The sequence below is a fragment of the Coturnix japonica genome, chromosome 3, assembly GCF_001577835.2.
Source record: "Coturnix japonica isolate 7356 chromosome 3, Coturnix japonica 2.1, whole genome shotgun sequence".
Taxonomy (NCBI): domain Eukaryota; kingdom Metazoa; phylum Chordata; class Aves; order Galliformes; family Phasianidae; genus Coturnix; species Coturnix japonica.
In genome coordinates this window covers 23,338,280-23,356,679 of record NC_029518.1, presented here as the reverse complement: position 1 = coordinate 23,356,679, position 18,400 = coordinate 23,338,280, and the positions used below count along the sequence as shown (strand labels likewise).

Genomic DNA, 18,400 nt, shown 5'->3' with positions numbered 1-18,400 from the left:
TGAAAGTACATTTGAAAGGAAGTTGAAGTAAAAATGATTTCTGCTTTCATCCTTCGAAGATCAAAGTTGACATCTGATGCAGAAAAGGAATCTGTGATGATGTTTGGAAGAAATCTCCGGCAGTTGCTTCTGACCAGCCCTGTGAGAGGTCGTACTTTGATGGGCGTAGATCCTGGGTACAAACATGGCTGCAAGTTGGCTATTATTTCACCAACAAGTGAGTTTCAATATAGATTTTTGTTATTATTAGTTTTGGAAGGGCTGTTAAAATCGTGTATTTAACTACAGGAAAGAGTAGTTTCAAAAAGCTGTAAGTGTTACTCCAAAAGTAATGCCTCCTACTTGTTGAAGTTGGCCCATGGCATCAGAGATGGATGTTGGTAATATGACAGCAGAGACTGCACGTTCCGGCTAGTATCCCATTACATGTTGTTGCCATGCAACAGGTGGTACCAGAGAGCCAGTCTGACAGTACAGTGTCTGTCTTGGGTGGTGTGTATGAAGCAAGGGGGTAGAACTGAATTCCTCTATCCAAAAAAAGTTCATTGACACTTGACTGAATGTTTCTGGAGAATAAGCAGTGGATATGAGTACAGTGAAACAGTGAGTGGTGCATTTCAGCAGTGGCAACAGTGATGTGGATGATGAGTCACATTCCAGATGGCCATGAAGGTTTTCACAAGTGTGGCATACAGGTTCTAGTTCGTAAGTGCTGGAGATGCATAGCTAATGGTGGTGACTGTTTTGAAAAATAGCATTTTGTAGCTGAGAATTTACTCTATGAAATAGCGTTTTTAATATAATACAATTAATATATTATTAGCATAATATAATGTTATTAATATAATATTAATAGTGTTATGTGTTGCAGTTTTCGTAAAAATAAATAGGAGGCATTACTTTCAGAGCAACCTATGTTCATTTTATCAAATAGATGTTTGTTTGCTTGTTATATTTTTTAGTGATTTCCACACATCCTGTCTTAGAAATTCCTTTCTTCAGATATAAGGTTAAATTTTTTGCTTGTAGATTCTGGTGTCTCTTGTGATATTATTACTCCTCAATAAAATAGAATTTCAAATTCCCTCAGCCTTATTGAATATAGATTCAAATAGCTGTGTTTCTCAACAGTATGCAATGAGAACACCTGGCATTTTTATTAGTAACAAAGAGTTTGAATTTAAGTGCTTTCTATGACTTAGCTTTTTCCTGGGTAGCATCTTGAACATCTGGACACTTCATCAGACCTTTTGGTTTTGCTTATATGTTAACGTGAGAAGTCAGAAATGTTTTACTTGTAGAACTTATGTTGTTCAGGTTTTAGACAGATAAAAACCATAGCCTTTCCAGTGCATCCTAGTCTGATTTGGGGATCCATGCTGGTGCTGTGAGGAATTTTTTTTGTCTTTGATTTTTGACTGAAAATATGCATACCCAGTGAGGGAATGAGAGAAGATATGCTCTTAATGTGTCTTAAAATGGGAATGAAATGGAGGTAAATAGTTTCTAGCTTGCGCTATACTGTTAGCTATCAGTACTGTTCGATATAGGCTTATTTCCGAATTTGATACGGGAATATGGCAGGAGCAAGCCTTGAAGTTCTAGAGTTCCTGTTCTTCTAGTCCTTAAAATGGATTCCTAATTTTACTCTCTCTTTGGTGGATCTCTTTTAAAACAAACAAATAAAAATTAGTCGACTGTAGCATTACCATTTGTAGAGGTGATCCTCCCCTTCTACTCTGCCATTGTAATGCCTCATCTGGAGTACTGTGTCCAGTTCTGGGCTCCCCAGAAGAGATCAATGGAGGGCCACAAAGATGGTGAAGGGCATGGAGCATCTCCCCTATGGAGAAAGGCTAAGTTAACTCAGTCTGTTTAACCTTGAGAAGACCGAGAGGGAACTGATCCGGGTCTACAAATAGAATCATAGAAAGTTTTTTTTTCTCTTTGATAATATTAAGAGTATAAAGTATTAAATGATTTCCTGCTCATTATTTCTTGTTTGGGTATGACCTCAGGGAAATAGAGAGTGTATCAACTTGTCTTTCTTGGGCAGCCAGAGCATTTTTATCCTTTGCCTACCATACTTCTTGTCTAACCAGAGAAAAAATAAATGGAAAAGATGTCTTATTAAAAAGCTTTATTTGTAAATCATCAAATTAACTTAAGTAATTCAGGAGGAAATAGCCTTAGAGTATGTCTTGCTTGTTTGTTAGTAAATAGCTTTTCTTTTTGTTGCTCTAGGTCAGATACTCCATACTGATATTGTATACTTGCATTCTGGTCAAGGATTTCGTGAAGCAGAGAAGATAAAGAGGCTTCTGCTACAGTTCAGGTATGCTGAGGAAACTTAAGTTTATTATTCTTACTCACTTAACATAATGAAAATTCTTTGCTGCATCAATACTGGCTTTTGAGTAGAATCAAAATTCTATGAAATTTAATGGAATTATTCTTCTGTGTAGTTTATAGCTTAGTTTTCCTTACTGTATTCATGCTTTTTACCCTATGTATATCATAGAAGGATATGAAATAAAGCAACGAGTATGACTAAGACTGCATACTATTAATGTATTTCCATAAAGCCCTGTCATTCTATTTATTTTTAGGATTTGAAATTAACATTAAGTTAAGAAACAAATTTAGACATGCTGTCTTCCCTTCTTCCCACCCTGAACCTACTCATTGATCCTTTCCTATTCCAAAAGCCAGATATAATTTTTGAAAGAAGTTTGTTACGCAGAGGAAATCCTACCCAGATAGATGTCCAGATGGAATAGCAAATGGAGAGCACAATTAAAAGGTGTTTTCTTTACATGCTTCAGGACAGACATCTTGTCCAGTGAATCAGCTGCTGCCCTGCCAGGGTATATGAGCCAATTTGTTTTTAAGCATTAGATTGGCTTTAAACGTTATGATCTGGTGACTGGTTGGCTGTACTGGGGCAGTCAGAGACATAATCTGTAACTAAGATTCTGATTGCTTGGGCACCTATCCTTTTTCATGATTTATAGTAGATGAAGGAAATAGCAGGTGAGTTGGTCTGAGGACTGTAAATACGTAACCTTTCTTTTATAAATATCGATATTTTTTTAACTCTTCAATTTCATTACAAATGAGTGAAATTTTTGACTCATCTTTTTAAGTCGTAAAACTTTTAAGCAAAATTTTATATTACTAGGAATATGTTTTTATTAAATACAGCCATTATATTATGTAAAATGTAATCTATGGGTCATTGTGCATTGAGCATTGTGTGAAAAAGTCTTAAAAAAAAATAGTAGAAAATTGTTTTTTTTTTCCTACCCCATTCAAAGCTGTAGCACTGTTGTGATTGGCAACGGCACGGCTTGCAGAGAAACAGAAGCTTACTTTGCTGATTTAATTATGAAGAAATACTTTGCACCACTGGATGTTGTTTACTGGTAAGATTACTTTGCTTTTTGTGATGTTCAGGCGTTCAACCTATTTTAACTTAACAGCTGATTTTAAGTGTAAGGTTGGTTAAGTGATTCTTTTTGTTACTTTATCTGTGTTTGAGTTGAGCTTGATCCATCCTTATAGCCAAAGGAAAAGTGGTGTAGCTCTTTGGAGCATGAAGTCTCCAAGAGACTTGAGACAAGAGAGATCTGAGTCTCCAAAAGGCTCACTGAAGCAGCTTGTTTTCTCTTTTTGTAGTTGATTCTGTTGCTGTTATCACACTTAAGTGTGTGAGAATTGTAGCTAAAGAATTGTGTTAATTTCTTGGTAAATCAAGTTTAACTACCAATGATAAACCTTGTATTGTCAGATTGTTGTGTGGAATACTTGCTAATCCTTTGGATATTAACCTGTCTGGAATTAAATACTTTGTGTATAGCTAGCAGAAAGTAGTGAAGGTTTTTGTCTTCTTTATTCTTAAAATATTATCCATTAGTTTATCAAATTCTAACTATTTTACTTTTGGTTTGTATGGAACTGTATTGTAATCCTTTTTTTCCATGCAGAATTGTGTCTGCTGTTTAAGAGACGTAGGGATTTTCTGATGTTGATAGGCAGTATTTCTGTTGTGGTGGGTTGATCTTTTTATTTATTTGTTTTTGTTTGGGGGTGGGAGAGTTCTGCAAAGGATGGAGATGGTTCAAACTAATGAGAAATAATGCATCTGCTTCAGGAAACCGACTCCAAAACAATGGATTTTTATAATCCTTATAAAATGAACAGCACTTCATACTGTGTGTTTTGTGGCAAATGTTTTATGTTAGTGTTGTTCACTTCATGCAGTTTGAACATCAGTTATGTTAACATAAGTGTTTTGTCTGAAGGTTGTCATGATCTGATTCGTCAGAACATACAAAAATGAAAGTAACCGTTTGGCTTATACAGGAAAAAAATATTACTGCTGTTCTGTGGCAGATCATTTTCGCATTCTTTTCTTGTTTTACTTAAACATTTTCAATATTGTAGAGCAAGATTATAGAATCTGCATGATAATAAGGTATTGATTTTTTTTTTTTTTTGGGGGGGGGGGGGGGGGATGGGCAGCCAGTAGAGTTTGGAAGTGGGGAAAAAAAACTTTAGGAATCTAAGGCAGAAGTCATGCAGTTTACCAAGTTAGTTGGTTTTTGTATTAGTATCTGATGATTTTCTACCTTTCATTTTTGCCAAAACTTTTGGTGATAAATGTAGGGAAAATACATGGGCTGCTCCAAAAGTAATTCCTAGTGATGGGATGAGGTGTCACCACTGTAAGCTGGAGTCAAAACAGCAGTCCATGGAATGGTGATATGTGAATTCCCCGTCAAAGAAAAAGATGGGGAACACAGCCCTCAGCAGGGTAAAATAATGTGCAGACTTCTGGGATAGGAAAGAGATGATCCTTCTAAATTTCCTAGAACCTAGATATGGCATCAGCTCTGACTGCTGCATCATGATGTAGATTAAGCTGAGGACTCAAACTTTCAGTGTCAGCCTAGAGAAGAAAACCTTTGTCCTGCAATGGTGAAACACCACACTCCATACCAATCTGAGGAATATGGAGCACATTACAGTTTTGGCTTGGCTATCCTACCACATCCACTATATAGGCTGGATTTGGTGCCTTCTAGCTTCCATGTGATTGGGCTGATAAAAAGTAGATTGCATGCGCAACATTTTCTTATCAATGATGCCATCATAGCAGCTGTGAAAGAGCGAGTCATCTCTGCTGGATGCAGATTTGAGCAAGGCATGCAGGCCCTTGTTTATTGCTGGCAAAAATACATAGGTAATGTTGACAACTACGTTGAAAAACTTGCTCTATCAAACAGTGTTATTTTACTCATTGTATTTGTTGTAGTTTCCATGGAATTAAATAGAGGAAGCATTACTTTGGGGGGAATCTACATATATAAATGCAATCCTCACCTTCAAGATTAATTCCTGGGAGTGAAAATTTAGCAGAATGAAAACAGTTTTTGCTTTTGTCCTGTGTTTATATTTTTATTGTAGTAGAGTTTGTGGTTTTCTTGTTTTGCTCCTTTCTGACAAGAAGCTGGTCCTCACGTCAGGTTTTGTATGTAGAACACTGAAATACTGCTTAGAAAATACAAAGTCAACAGCTGTAAGATTTTTGTTATCGTTGTGTGGTACATGACAATTGATTCTGTTAACCTATGTGGAGTCATTCATACTGTTTGTGTGTGCTTGTATGTATTTAAGTTTACTTAAGTTGCCTGTATTTACTTAAGTTTATTCTATGATTCTACGAAATAATCTGGATCTGCAGTCTTAGTATGTTTTTTAACTGTTTAGACAGTTTATTTCTTGAGGGTTGTGATTCACATGTTGCTATTTCTGCTAAACTAGTTTATGTGCATCTCTTTGCCTTAACCAGTACCACAGTTGTCCAGACATGCTTCTGAATCTTACAAATTTCCTTTCCAGCTCTAGAAAGTCATCTTTTGATTTATGTTGTTTTCTCATACATATTTTTTTCACCGAAGGGGAAATCAAAGAGTATTGTACATTGCCTGAGCACAGTTCAGTTTAATTCAGTGGAAACCCACTTTATGCCTTTGGATCAAGTGAATTTACATAGTGAATAGAACAGTTCATTATTAAGGGTGTGCTTAGGCAATTTTAATTGAAAAATGAAATTACAAATCAACTGTTTGTACAGAAAAATAACAAAAACAGTCAAAGAAAGAACAAACCTCACTCACTATACTGAAACTTACAGAATGCATCAATTACATCTTACGTGATACCTTTGGCAAAGCATTGTGCATCTCGGTAAGGCACTGAACTGTGTGAAGATAGAAATCCTTGCCTGACAAAACTGAACTCTTTGTTGTTCTGTGCAAGTTTCAGAGAATTGCCAATGGTATTTACATTTGCAATCTTTGTCATGTAGAAATCCAAATGTAAAATGACCAGACTTTGTTGTTTATAGCATCTTAAAACCAAAATCCCAATCAACTTCTTAAGCTGTTGCTCAGAAATGACATTCAGTAAAATAGAGTGGTATTGCATGCTTTGGCTTCTCTGTCAAATAAAGTTTGTAATAGGATCCTAATTTTATTGTTTCCTTATTAGAAGTGGAGAGCAGGAACAGAATTTAATGACATCTCTTCATACTATTTTTCTGTCCATTTCATCTTATGGGACTTGAACCACTTGTGTTTGGAGAAATGAGACAGTAATGTTGATCTAGAAAGATTTTCAGTTGATGCGTGCACAAATAATCTTGATAGGTGTGCATTCTAATGGAAGTTAATGATGGTGATTGGACTAGATGATCTGTAGGTACTTTCCAACCTTCTGATTTTATGATAACCAGTTGAATAATGATCGCATGTATGTGCATTACATGCAGGAGTATGCTGAAATTCTCTCCTGGGCTCAAGTCCTGTGCAATTGTTTCAGAGTTGTGCATGAAGTTATTCCTTGACTTCAGAGTTTAACTCCAGTGAGCCCAAACCTCAACTAAAACACACAGCTAAAAATGTGAAATAGGGTCAATAATCAGGTTAACTGATTGTCAGTTTAGAATATTTCGCTTGTATTTATATCAAAAGATATTTCCCAAACGATTTTGTTTATAGGAACCAGTTTTTCTCAACCATTTTATTAGATGGCTACTTTCTATTTTTCTAGTGCTAATAAATAAACAAAATGCAATCTGTTAAAATACCAGGTTCTCAGCATTGATAATTATAAAGTTTTTACTAAAGCTTCCCAGAGAGAAGTCAAATGAGTTAAGACAATGATAGGAAATAAAGCATGCGGCACGCTTTTTCTTGTGGCTTTAAAACCTGTCTGGACTCAGTTTGACAGTTTTTGATTTAAAGGAAATATTTTTCACTATTTTTATAACCAACACACTTTCAGCACCTACATCCAACCTAAATAACTGCAGGACTCTTTTGCAAGTGCAGTTTTCCTTTTAAAGCTATGTTTATTGACTTAGATTAGAACTGGACTATAGCCCAGAGACAGTCATATCTAGTCTTCAGGTTTTTTGTTACAAATCAGTTTTTGTTACAAGGTTCAATAAATATTCTTGATTATTTATGTTAGTTCTATTGTGAGTCTTTGCCAAAGATGCATTGTATTATAACCAAAACAGATGTTCTCTTTTAGACAAGTGTATTTCTTTCAGCAGAACCAGAAATGTAAATGTAAATGCAACAACAGCATGTTCAGCATTAGCATGGCCGACGATAAACGTTTAGGATTTCATTGACCATTTTGGATTAAATAAAATTCTCAAAAAAAAAAAAAAAAATCACTGATCTTATTCCATATTTAGATCACTGCAACTGTTTTACTTTGATTGCTGCCTGTTCTGGGCATCTTGGAAATGAAACTGTTTAAATGACAGGTGAATACCAAAACTGGACACTGTGAGCAGCTCAGTCATTGTGTTTGGAAAAGTGAAGTTGCATTTAGTTTTTCATTCTGCCTCTGTGGTTGCATTGTCACAATATAAGCACTCCTAGTCCAGCTTTTCTTCCGTGCTTCTTGTGTTAAGGCAAACTTTGAATATATTATTCCAGCTCATTTTTGGAAAATAAAGTCAGTGTGTTAGGTATCAGGCACTGCATCTAGGCAAATGTATTTTTATAGGGATGTTTTCTAGGTGGCTTGGTGTTTGTTTTCTGTTATGCTTAGATTTAACTTGGTTTGAAATCCTTTTCTACTGCTTTCAGCAAAATCTTTTCTTGCTCTCAGGGATTTATAAGCAATGTAATTAATAATTTACTGCTGTTTAAGTTCAAACACTTCTGTACTGTGACAAATAGGGGAAAGTCTGTAATGTCTTGTAAAGTTCTCATTTGGTTTTCTTTAATGTTTAAATTGTCTGCTATAGAATACTTAGTAAAGTTCTGCTAAGGTAGAATAGGACTGTTTAATACCTTTTGAAGTTGGACCTTGGTGGCAAGAAATTGATTTAGAAATGTTTGTTCTACAGGATTTCAGGTCCACTTGTATTTTATAGGTGTCTGCACATGCTTTAAATATCCTTTTCAATTTAAATGTGTGTTTTATGTTGTTGAATATCTACATTATGCTCTCTCAGCTTTAACAAATGCCACTTTCAAGTTCCATGCCTCTACATTTCTAATGTTACACTAGCTTAATTCCCATTACTTTTCTGCTTCATAGCACTCGCAGTTTGAAAGGGACCTAACATTCGGGTTCACATTATGATAATTAGGTTTCAAAGCAGTGTGGGGGGATTAAGATGTCTGAAGTCTAGTTGCCGAATAAAGTTCAGAACTACTTGTAAAACTTGTTTAAGTGGTTAACAGAAGTGGTTTTATTTATTCAGTGCTCATGCAGCATTAATCCGTATTTCATCGGGTACCCATGGTGCTGTAACTCTAGATATGACCTTGGGACTTAATTTACCCCATCTCAGTTTTCCTTATTAATGTGCCATGAAAGAGGTACATGAAAGATAGCCAACATCAAAGCACCTTTTCAAATAAAGTGGTTGATATGAATCCTCTGGTATTTAACACTGTCTGTCAAATGTTTCAGCTGGTTTGCATCCTTTTACAAGCTATTGCTTGCTGCATTAATGCAGTTGTTTCAAGTCTGTTGAGAGTACAAAGGAGGTAGGAATATGGGAAACTTTATTCCTATTCCTTTTTGATTATCTTTTAAGTTGTTTTTGATGACATTTATATGCTTGCACTTACTCACCTGAGGTCAGTAGATGCCTGATTACAAAACGTAGAAAATAGTTTGTAAAGTTTTTGTGAAAGGAATACATATTTCACAGAAACTGCAGACATCTGAAATATGCACTGAAGATCTTTTGTTCTGCTTTCACTTATTGCAGACTGTTCTAAACAAGAAAGAAATACTATGAGGAAGAAATAAGTTTAAAATGTGTTTGAAAAGATTATCAATGAAAATATTTTAAATCCTATGCTTTCCAACTGAACTGTTTTTCCAGAACAGTACATCATGTTGTTTGACTTAGATCTTGGACAGTATATGGAAAATAGTTGGGGGGATGGGGGAGGAAAGGAAGTTGCATGAATAACTTCCCTTCTTTGTCTTCTCTTTCTGGGAAAGCCACAGCAACAGTAACATCTCATTTTAGAAGTTACGTATTTTGAATGCCTGAATGTCTTCAAGACTTTCTAAAGATACTAAAGAAAAAGGCAGAAAGTTAACTTTTGTATAATTAGGGAAGATTTTGGGACAAAAGGCTATTAAGCTTGTGGCAAAATGTTTACAGATAGTTTTGTGAGCTATTCAGTTGGAAGCATGCTGATCACAAATCCACTCTTGCAAATCACATAAGAAGCATTCAAAATTATACATAGAGACACGAGAAGAAATTGAAAAGGTAAAAGGTTATTCAGAGAAGACATGCAAAGGATATGCAATGAGCAAGTGCTGCTATTTCTGCCATAAAAATTTACTGAGGCATGAAGTCTTGTGTTCAAAGCCACTTCTAAGTCCCAGAAATGATAGAAGAAAAATGAATGACTAGATCTTAAATGTGCTGGACTGCTACAGTAAAGCAAACTAGCTCATTTGCATGTATGGTATTTTTGAGGTGGTATGGCATCTACTGGGTTTCTGTTTCAGACTGAAATGTTTTAGGTTATTGTTTAATATGGTTACAGCCTTTGGAAGTCTGTGCTATTTGGTCAGCGCTGTAAAGTTCATACCAGTTTGATTTCAAAGAGATTTCCTTGAAGGGCTTCTTTGATTCTTGAAAGGGTTGCTGAACCTTGGGGTGGCTATTCGCTTACCAGCTCTTGAGAATGTAACCTTATGAACAGGGAACTAGTTTCCTTCCTTCTCCGTTGTGGACCTTTTTGGAAGATAGCTGTGAACCATAGGATAAAAGCAACTGGATTTAGACCGGAAAGTAATAAAAAGTAGAATGACTCAGAAATTCATATTTGAAATAAGTGAAATCACATATAAGAAATTCTCCCTCTTGTTTGCATTTGCAGAACTTTGATTGCAGGAACCTGAAAGATGGTTACCATTACCAATGTCTGTACATCTTACCCTGCTAGCCATTGCCTGGGATGAAATATCATGGCTTCGATTAAATGTGGTATTGCCATTCTACCAAAATCTTCGATACTGAGAAGTCAATGTAAATTCAAACTATTAAAATGTTAGTTTGTGATTTGTAACAATATTGTCTTTCCAAAATAAGTGAGAGCTGAGGTATTTGTGATGTTATTCCGTTATTCTCTTACTTAGAAATGTCAGAAATACATGTGTGCTTTAAGTAACTTTGTCGTTAAATGGCTGTGACAACTGGTAACTTTTCTACTAGTATAAATGCTAGGAAAACTCATTTAGGCTCTTCACTTATGTAAAAAGACTCCAGGAGGCATTACTTGTGGAAACCTGTCAGGAGAGAATTTAAGTAGAAGCATCAAAATATAAAGGAAGATTAATATTGATAGCCTCCAGATTAAAATGATATAAATACAAGACGTATTCCTTGATTTGTGAGGTACTAAGCCTGAGTGTTATGGCACAGTCTGACCTGGTTGTATGTTTGGGTAGTGTTTTGTCTTTAAGCAGACATTCTGTTGGAACAGAAGGGGAAAGTAAGCAGTTTTCCATTTGTGTGAGATTGCCAGTAATGTGTTTTTAGTCAAGTTGAGATTCTGCCAAACTTCATACCTATTCATTTGTGAAACCACATTTGGTGTTCTGCATTTCAGCTCTTTGGGGGCTTCCTTTATTGTAATATACAGATTTATTTATTTCTTGAAGCTTATGTTATGCTATTATCATTGATGCTGATAGCAGAAGCTTAGGTTAGGTGGTCGGGTTACATTAGATTGCCTAGTGCTCAACATAATATACCTTAATTTCGGTGGCTTTAAACTGTCAGTTATCTTTGGGATTGAATTCTTCATTCTAGGTGTATTTGTGCAGATTTAATGTATTGTTTTTAAAGAACAATTAGAAATCTTGAAGAAAATTGAGTGAGCATATACACAAATACTGCTATTTGATGGGAAGTGAGTTTCTTTATTTTATGAAGCACTGGTGGTTTTTATCAGTCATATCCAAAGTTTGGACAGAACTCTGTCTCTCCTTCTGAGAGTCTGTCCAGGTTTGTTTTGAGTAGTAAGCCTCATGAAATAGATATCTGTATAGCTGCTAATGCCCCCCCCACCCCCTCCACCGGTGCTACAAGATCAGCTATTATAACCCTCAATAAAAAGAATTATTTGGATTTTAGGGACATCTGAAAATTATTCTTCAGTGACTTTTCTGGGTCTGATAGCCTGAGAATTGTCTGGGATGAAGAAAAGCAAGTACAATACCTCGGTTAATAAAGCTAGGGCTCTTTTATTTTGTAGTTATATAAATTCTCACTTTTATCCCTCATTTCAGATTATTTGCTCATGGAGCCTGTTGGCAGCAGAGAGATGCTTTCTACTACCCATGTCACACATGAAGCTGGTGTACTTTTGTTCAGTGCTGAAACTGTGAGCTGAGCTAGTCTAGGCTCATTTTTCATATCAAACAAGTGTATGGCAGTCTTAAAAGCTTCATGAATGACGCTGAAAGAAGCCACAGCAACAGGAGATGCTTCAGCACACTTGTGATGTTTTCAGGACATGAGAGGCAGAGAATATAGACGTGCTGTGTGTCTCAAAAGGCCTTTGAGTAGGTTATTTCAGCTTGAAAAAGGATTAGATTTAGATGACTGCAGTGTCAGACATTTGTAACTGAAGGTGCCTATTGAGAGTAATTCCTTTCTATAAATGGATTCCAGTGGTTTTGTCAATGATGAGCAAGTGGAGGGACTAAGAAATGATCCATTTGTCATAGAATGCGATATGAAGACAAGAAAAAGTATGTCTGAAAAGAGACATCAAAAAAGCACAAGCTCTGTGAAGCACCTCCTTCAGTACCAGCCCTTCTCACCAGCACAATGAGAACAGCTGGCACTGGGTAGGGAAAAGGTAGAGGAAGGCTCTTTTTCCTTTTCTTTTCAGTTTTGGAATAAGTGTGCTGCTTTGATAGCATCAGGTAGAGATGTAATGTAATTGTGTCCTTCTAAGCCGTTCTGTATATTAGTTATTTTCCTTTCCTTCAAGTAGTCCTGAAAGCAAGTGTGTAACTGAGACAGAAGTAATGGTTTCATTTTAATCCTGTTTGCAATTACAAGTAAGATTACAACTTCCAATTGTATGGTGTTATTTTGTATAACATCAAATGCAGCTCAGTTTTCTGTGGATCTTTCCAAATATAAAACTTCAGAGGGTGGGAGGAAAGAGAGATGTCCATCGAGATGCAGCTATTAGCTATTGCTAATTTAAATCAGTATTACATTAAAATTATCTCTCAGTCTTATATAATTGTTATATTCCATTGCTCATTTTTATATTCCATTATATTTGATTGTTTTTATATTTCATTCCTGGCAGACAAGGCAACATGCCCACTGCCTTTTCAGACCTTTTATTGGAGTGTGCTGGAAGTATCAGTTGAATAAAATACATTTTGACATTTGAACTTGACATCAGTGTTTCAGGGAAACAATTCAGACATACAGCTTCCACAGATGATTCTCTTGTCACTACTATGATGTTGTACTGTAAATACACTTTGGAAGTGGGCTTTCAGTAAAGGCATTGATGTGTATATTACTTCTTCCTGGCCTATTTCTACCTCGTGATGTAAAATTGCACCTCAAAGTTTGTTGTGTTTTTATTTAACCTCCTCTTCTGGAAGTTAGTTTGTCATTTTTAAGTAAATCATAGTAGATATTCCTGTGTTTCCTCTCAGTGATTCTCTCTCTGAAGATCTAACATTTTCTTCCTGTAAAAGTAAATAGAAAGAGACATTGTCAATTCAGATGTTGTAAAGCAAAATAATTCTGAAATCATGATACAGTATTCTTTTAGTATGTCCTCTTTCTTTGGGTACCAACAGCAGCACCAAAGACTTCCATAGAAGTGCTTAGTTTCTTTCACAGAGATGCATTAGGCCAGCTTCTTACTCTTTGCTGTTGCCCTGCCCCGCTGAGGCTGTGGCTCACCCTCCTACCCTCTATCTGCTCACCAAGAATGGCTCCCAGCCTGCTGGGGAAGGCACCACTGCTGAGTCCTATGAGCAGAGCAATTCGGATGAAACCAGTTTTCCTCTCACTGGATTCTTTTTGGTAAACATGTTGCTGCGGGTTGGCTTCCAACAGGAGCAATGTTTTCTGAGATGAGACTTTTTTATAAAAAAAAAAAACAAACCTAGTTGTTCCATATGCTTAGTAAGAAGAAACTGGTGACATCTAATTCAGAGCATGGTCTCTTACATTTTATCACGTGTAGGGTATTTCTTTTAGCTGTTTGTGAATTGAATGCTGTTTATAATTTGTGTAAGTACATTTGATTTACTATGCAGTGCAGTAAGGGCAAAATGGATTAATATCTAGCTGAACTGGAATATCAGCATCATATGCAGAAAAAGAATGGTTTTGTTTAATACTAGGTTGTGATAAAAATATATGATTATTTCAATAAGATTAGGGTGAAACAGTTAATTTTTATATTTATACTCTGCAGAGGGTGAAACTTTTAAAGCAGGTCTGAATTTAAAAATTTGGTGCAAGTTAAATGTATATCTACTTGTTATTTATGAAGTTATTCTGAGTTAGCTTCCACTGGATTTCATGACAAGATGTCATTTTACAGTTTCTCCTTTACTGTGGCCACAGTTGACATAATTAAACTGCATAAATCACAGTGGTGCTGGTGGTGTTGTGAGCCCTTCAGACCTTCAGGGGAAATCCAGACTTAGTGCTTGTGAAATACTGATTCTGGTTCTCTGGGTCTGATGGAACCCAAATCTGGCCCCCTCCACTGTGAGGTGTTAGTAACTTGAAACTTCTATTTGTATTGTGCAGGAGAATGTTTCAACTTGATCAGAATTCTGAACACATCTGCCTTTAGGTAACTTTGGAAAATAGTTTTCAAATATGTATTTCAGAAGCATTTGGGATTAGTGCTATTTAGGATTAGGTTGTCCTCAGTTTTTAGGGGAGAAATAAATTGAAGGTAGGTGGTAATTGAACCCTTAATGTTAAAATCTGCATTTTAACAAAATTAGAAGCTGAGTTAGTTGAACTTGTATTTGTGCTCAGGCTTGGCAGCATATCCTTCCTCTGGGGGTAGATATTTGATGTTTGTTGCCTTGTGCTTCTCCATCTGGCACTAATAGTGGAGGAGGAGCGCTTTACACCATCTCTGCAGTGTGTGTAGGAAGTGTTCCCAGTCTTGAAACAGCCTTGCCAGGAAAAGCCTTGGCATGACCCAGCATGGATCGTGGCACACTGTGATGGTTTTTAGCAATGGCAGCTTTGTGTTCTCCTGGCTGATGGCTGCTGAGGTAGTGATCACCCGACCTGTGGTGCAGGGGCAGGCCAAGGTGGAGGCTTGGCTCTGTCACCATCCACACTAGCCAGCAGAATGAGCAAGTGCCCAAGGGCAGGAGGTGCTTGGCTGCATTGCAGGGTCCTATGTTTTCCATGCTGGCATATGTTCTCTGTAACCCCCTTCAGAAGCTGCCTGCTGCAGCCTCTGGCTCTACACTGCCATCAAGTCTCTCCAATGAATGCTCATTCTCATCTGGATAATTACTGTTGTGATACTGTATTCTCCTGCACCCTTGATATCCAAGTTGTTTTTAAATAACAGATTGTGAGTTATCATCAGCAAAAGTCTTTACACTCAAAATTAAGTGGGCTTTTTACTGCAAGGATCAGAAGTGTGAATATTTCTATTTAATTCATTTCTGAACATTTTCCAAAGAATTACAGGTTTTGGTTCTTGTTAATAGAACCTGAGGAAGCTAGGATTTTTCCAGTGCACTGCTGTTTACTTTCTAAAGCTCCACTTCTTTGTCAGGCTACAACAACTTTTCTGAAATCTAAAGGATCACTGCAAGGCCCTGTTTCTTCATTGCCTGTTTATCTTTATGGATCCAGACATAGGACTCCAATGACTGAGCCATGGCACTCTTTGCATAGCCTATGTGATGTTGTACCTGTAAACTCCGCTGCTGTTTCTAGGAGTGGGTTCAGATCATGGTCTCTTCCGACAGAATGCTCTCTCCCTAATACCCTTCCATGAAGTTCCAGTCTGCCTTTGCCACTTGTTGTCCAGATGTGAATGGGGAGGAAAGTTTTGAAGCAATTTGTTCTCGTTTTGAAGTGATGTGTGTGATTCAGTGGGAGAAGGGCAATGTCAGCACTGTGGTTTTTATGTGATTCTGTTCTGTGGTTTTGTTTTTTATCTGGAACTTTTCTTGGGGCTGTTACTTTTTTCTCCTGATTATGAGCTTCCTAATGTGAACTTATTTTGTTAGAGAAAACAACGTAGTTGTATTTGAAAAGGATATGATTTTCATTTGTACATTTGTTTAGAGTTGTGTATTTGTCACCTACAAGTCCTCGTGTGTTTCTAAGATATTTTTCCCCCTTAAATATAGGCCTCAAAGAAGGTTAATAATTAAAACAATGTAGTTCCGTGATTTCTTTCAATGAAATGTTTTTAGCTGAACTCATAATAGAGTCATGTTAATGTATTAATTTAACTCTATGCTGTTTTAGAGATACTTTCATTGCTAGAATTGCAGGTGATTAACTACATGGTTACTGTGGAATATATGTATGAGTAGACGAACACTTTGCAAATTGAGGTGTAAAAAATAGGCCATAAAATAATTATGCTGTGTTATTATGATTCGGATATAAGACTAGCTTTTCAATAACAAGAAAAGTGTTTTATTCTATGCTTTTGTATATGGATAACTAAATAGAAAAATGACTCGTCGTTTGGGTTTTTTTACTTGGTTTATTTCCAGTTTAAAAGTAATTAGTTAGAAATGAAGCATAAGGAATTTCAGTGCAGAAAAAGAAATTTTTAAAATGTTTAACTGGATGAAAAATGTGTTTTAAATGAAGTGGTCTTTCAGCATATGTTTATGCCAGTTCTAGTGATACTGCTCATGGAAAGTCTCCAGTGTGGATCTGTCACAACCTGAGGGAACAAATTATTCCCTCTTAAAAGGAGGGGGAAAAAAAGAAAGGAAAAAAAAGCAGGGAGACTGGGGGTGGGAACAAGTATAGCACTGCCAAACTGAACTCTAATTTTACTAATTTCTGTTGTTTTGTTTTTTTTTTTAATTGAGTCAGCTTTTTTTCTTTAGGTTGAGTCTTACTAAAGGCATCCATGTTTTCATGAATTGCACATTTATTCAGAATTTGTTTTGTATTTGTGGATGTCTGGGGGTTCTTGTTTTGTTTTTCCACTGAGGTTGATAATGTGAGGCTTTGTATTGGAAAATAAGAAGGTATCCCTGTTTTAAGTGGTCAAGCAATAGACAACAGCAGCTCACTTTCATCTGGAGACACATTTGATTCAGATTCACATCTCTTACTGTAGATGCCCAACGGTGTATATGTTATCAGTAAAATAATAATATTTAACCCCATGACAGTGAGGAGCACTAGAGAAGACATAGAACCCTAGAGGCCCAAGAGGAGAAAAATGTATAATTTATTAAACAAAGCGTTGAATCTACTTATGTTGCTCTGCGGGCACTTAGGTCTTACTACCTTTAAATCTATGGCTGAGGAAAGTGACTGTTAGAAAAGATTAATTTTAAACAGAACATCTTGCTTTTTGAAGGATGTTAAAAAGCTTTTTCTAATTACAGGCAAATTGTTTAGTTTTTGAACTATCAGAATATGCTACTTTTTTCTGAATTTTACATGAGAAAAAGATACCTTCTGAAGAATCAGAGTTATGTCTTTTTTTGTGTGTACATTTCTCTTGACTTTCTTATCTGCTGTGATATTTTCTCTATTATAACGCTGTTATTCCTTTTACAGGTATGTAATAATAGATTTTGCTGGGAGCACTAAAATAGCACTTTAGTTTACAGTCTTCCATACAGTGAAGAAAATTATTCCCTTGATGGACATAGAACACTTTTTTATCCATGTCAGCTTTGAATTGGAATAAACTAAAGAGAAGTGTAAAAACTAACTTTAGCATCTTTTCTTTAATGCTGTAAAGAAATGTAAAGAAAGAAAAATGGAGACTTCAAACATTGTAAGAACATTGTAATGATTAAGTTTGCAGAAATTACTTCTGAGACAGCAGTATATAATTTTAACAAGGTCTTCTTACAGTGCCATTTACTCTATGTAACATTTGACTCAATAATGTTGAGTTAGAGAATAAACATGGGAGGCTTATCTGCTGTGAACTGGAGAAGACAGTTGTCTAGGTGAATTCCAAATCAAAGAAAAATAAGAAAACACATCCCTGCTAGAAAAATGTAATAGTTACTTTTTTTCCTTGTGATATAATACATCAAAGATGCTTTCTTTCCAGCAATCATTCTTAATTTATTCCAAGTTTCACTGTGTGGAAAACCTGGGTACCTCAGAGCTCAGTGTGCTATGCCAGGGAGTGTCTGTAATTTGGAAATATTTAAGATAATGTTGTCAGATACAACCTTCTTCTTAATAGGGTTGGGGAGGGGAGCAGTGGGAGAAGACTGTTTACCTCACAGTGAGTAGTCAGTACAGTATTGCGGGGGCTCTTGCAGGAGGAGCACAGGCAGTGCAAACCATGTAGCTTCCTCTTGTCAGTCTGCACCTGGGAGAGGGTAACTTGCTAAGGAGACATAAAAGTACTAAGATCAGAGACATTATAAGGGAAAGGGAATAGAACAGAGACAGAATCAAAGGTGCTGGTCACAATTCTGTGTCAATCCAGGTACTGGTTGTACCAGAACTTGTACTGGGCTTCCTCTAAAGGACTTTAAATGAGTAATGAAGAGAATGGGAGTTGCTAGTGGTACAAGCCCTCTGAGAGACATTTTCCCCATATGCTGTGGTCTTGTCTTTACTCTGGGTAGA

The 18,400-nt window shown here is 36.3% G+C and overlaps 1 protein-coding gene across 4 annotated transcripts in view; it reads left to right on the top strand.

The window, feature by feature from the left end:
- Nucleotides 1-18,400, top strand: part of SRBD1 (S1 RNA binding domain 1) — a 114,544-nt gene that overhangs the window by 30,213 nt on the left and 65,931 nt on the right. For all 4 annotated transcript variants that reach the window (XM_015857535.2, XM_015857536.2, XM_015857537.2 and 1 more), the window contains 3 exons: nt 60-217; nt 2,245-2,335; nt 3,318-3,425. In XM_015857535.2, coding sequence (XP_015713021.1) covers nt 60-217; nt 2,245-2,335; nt 3,318-3,425 — 357 coding nt within the window. The remainder of the gene's footprint in view (nt 1-59; nt 218-2,244; nt 2,336-3,317; nt 3,426-18,400) is intronic.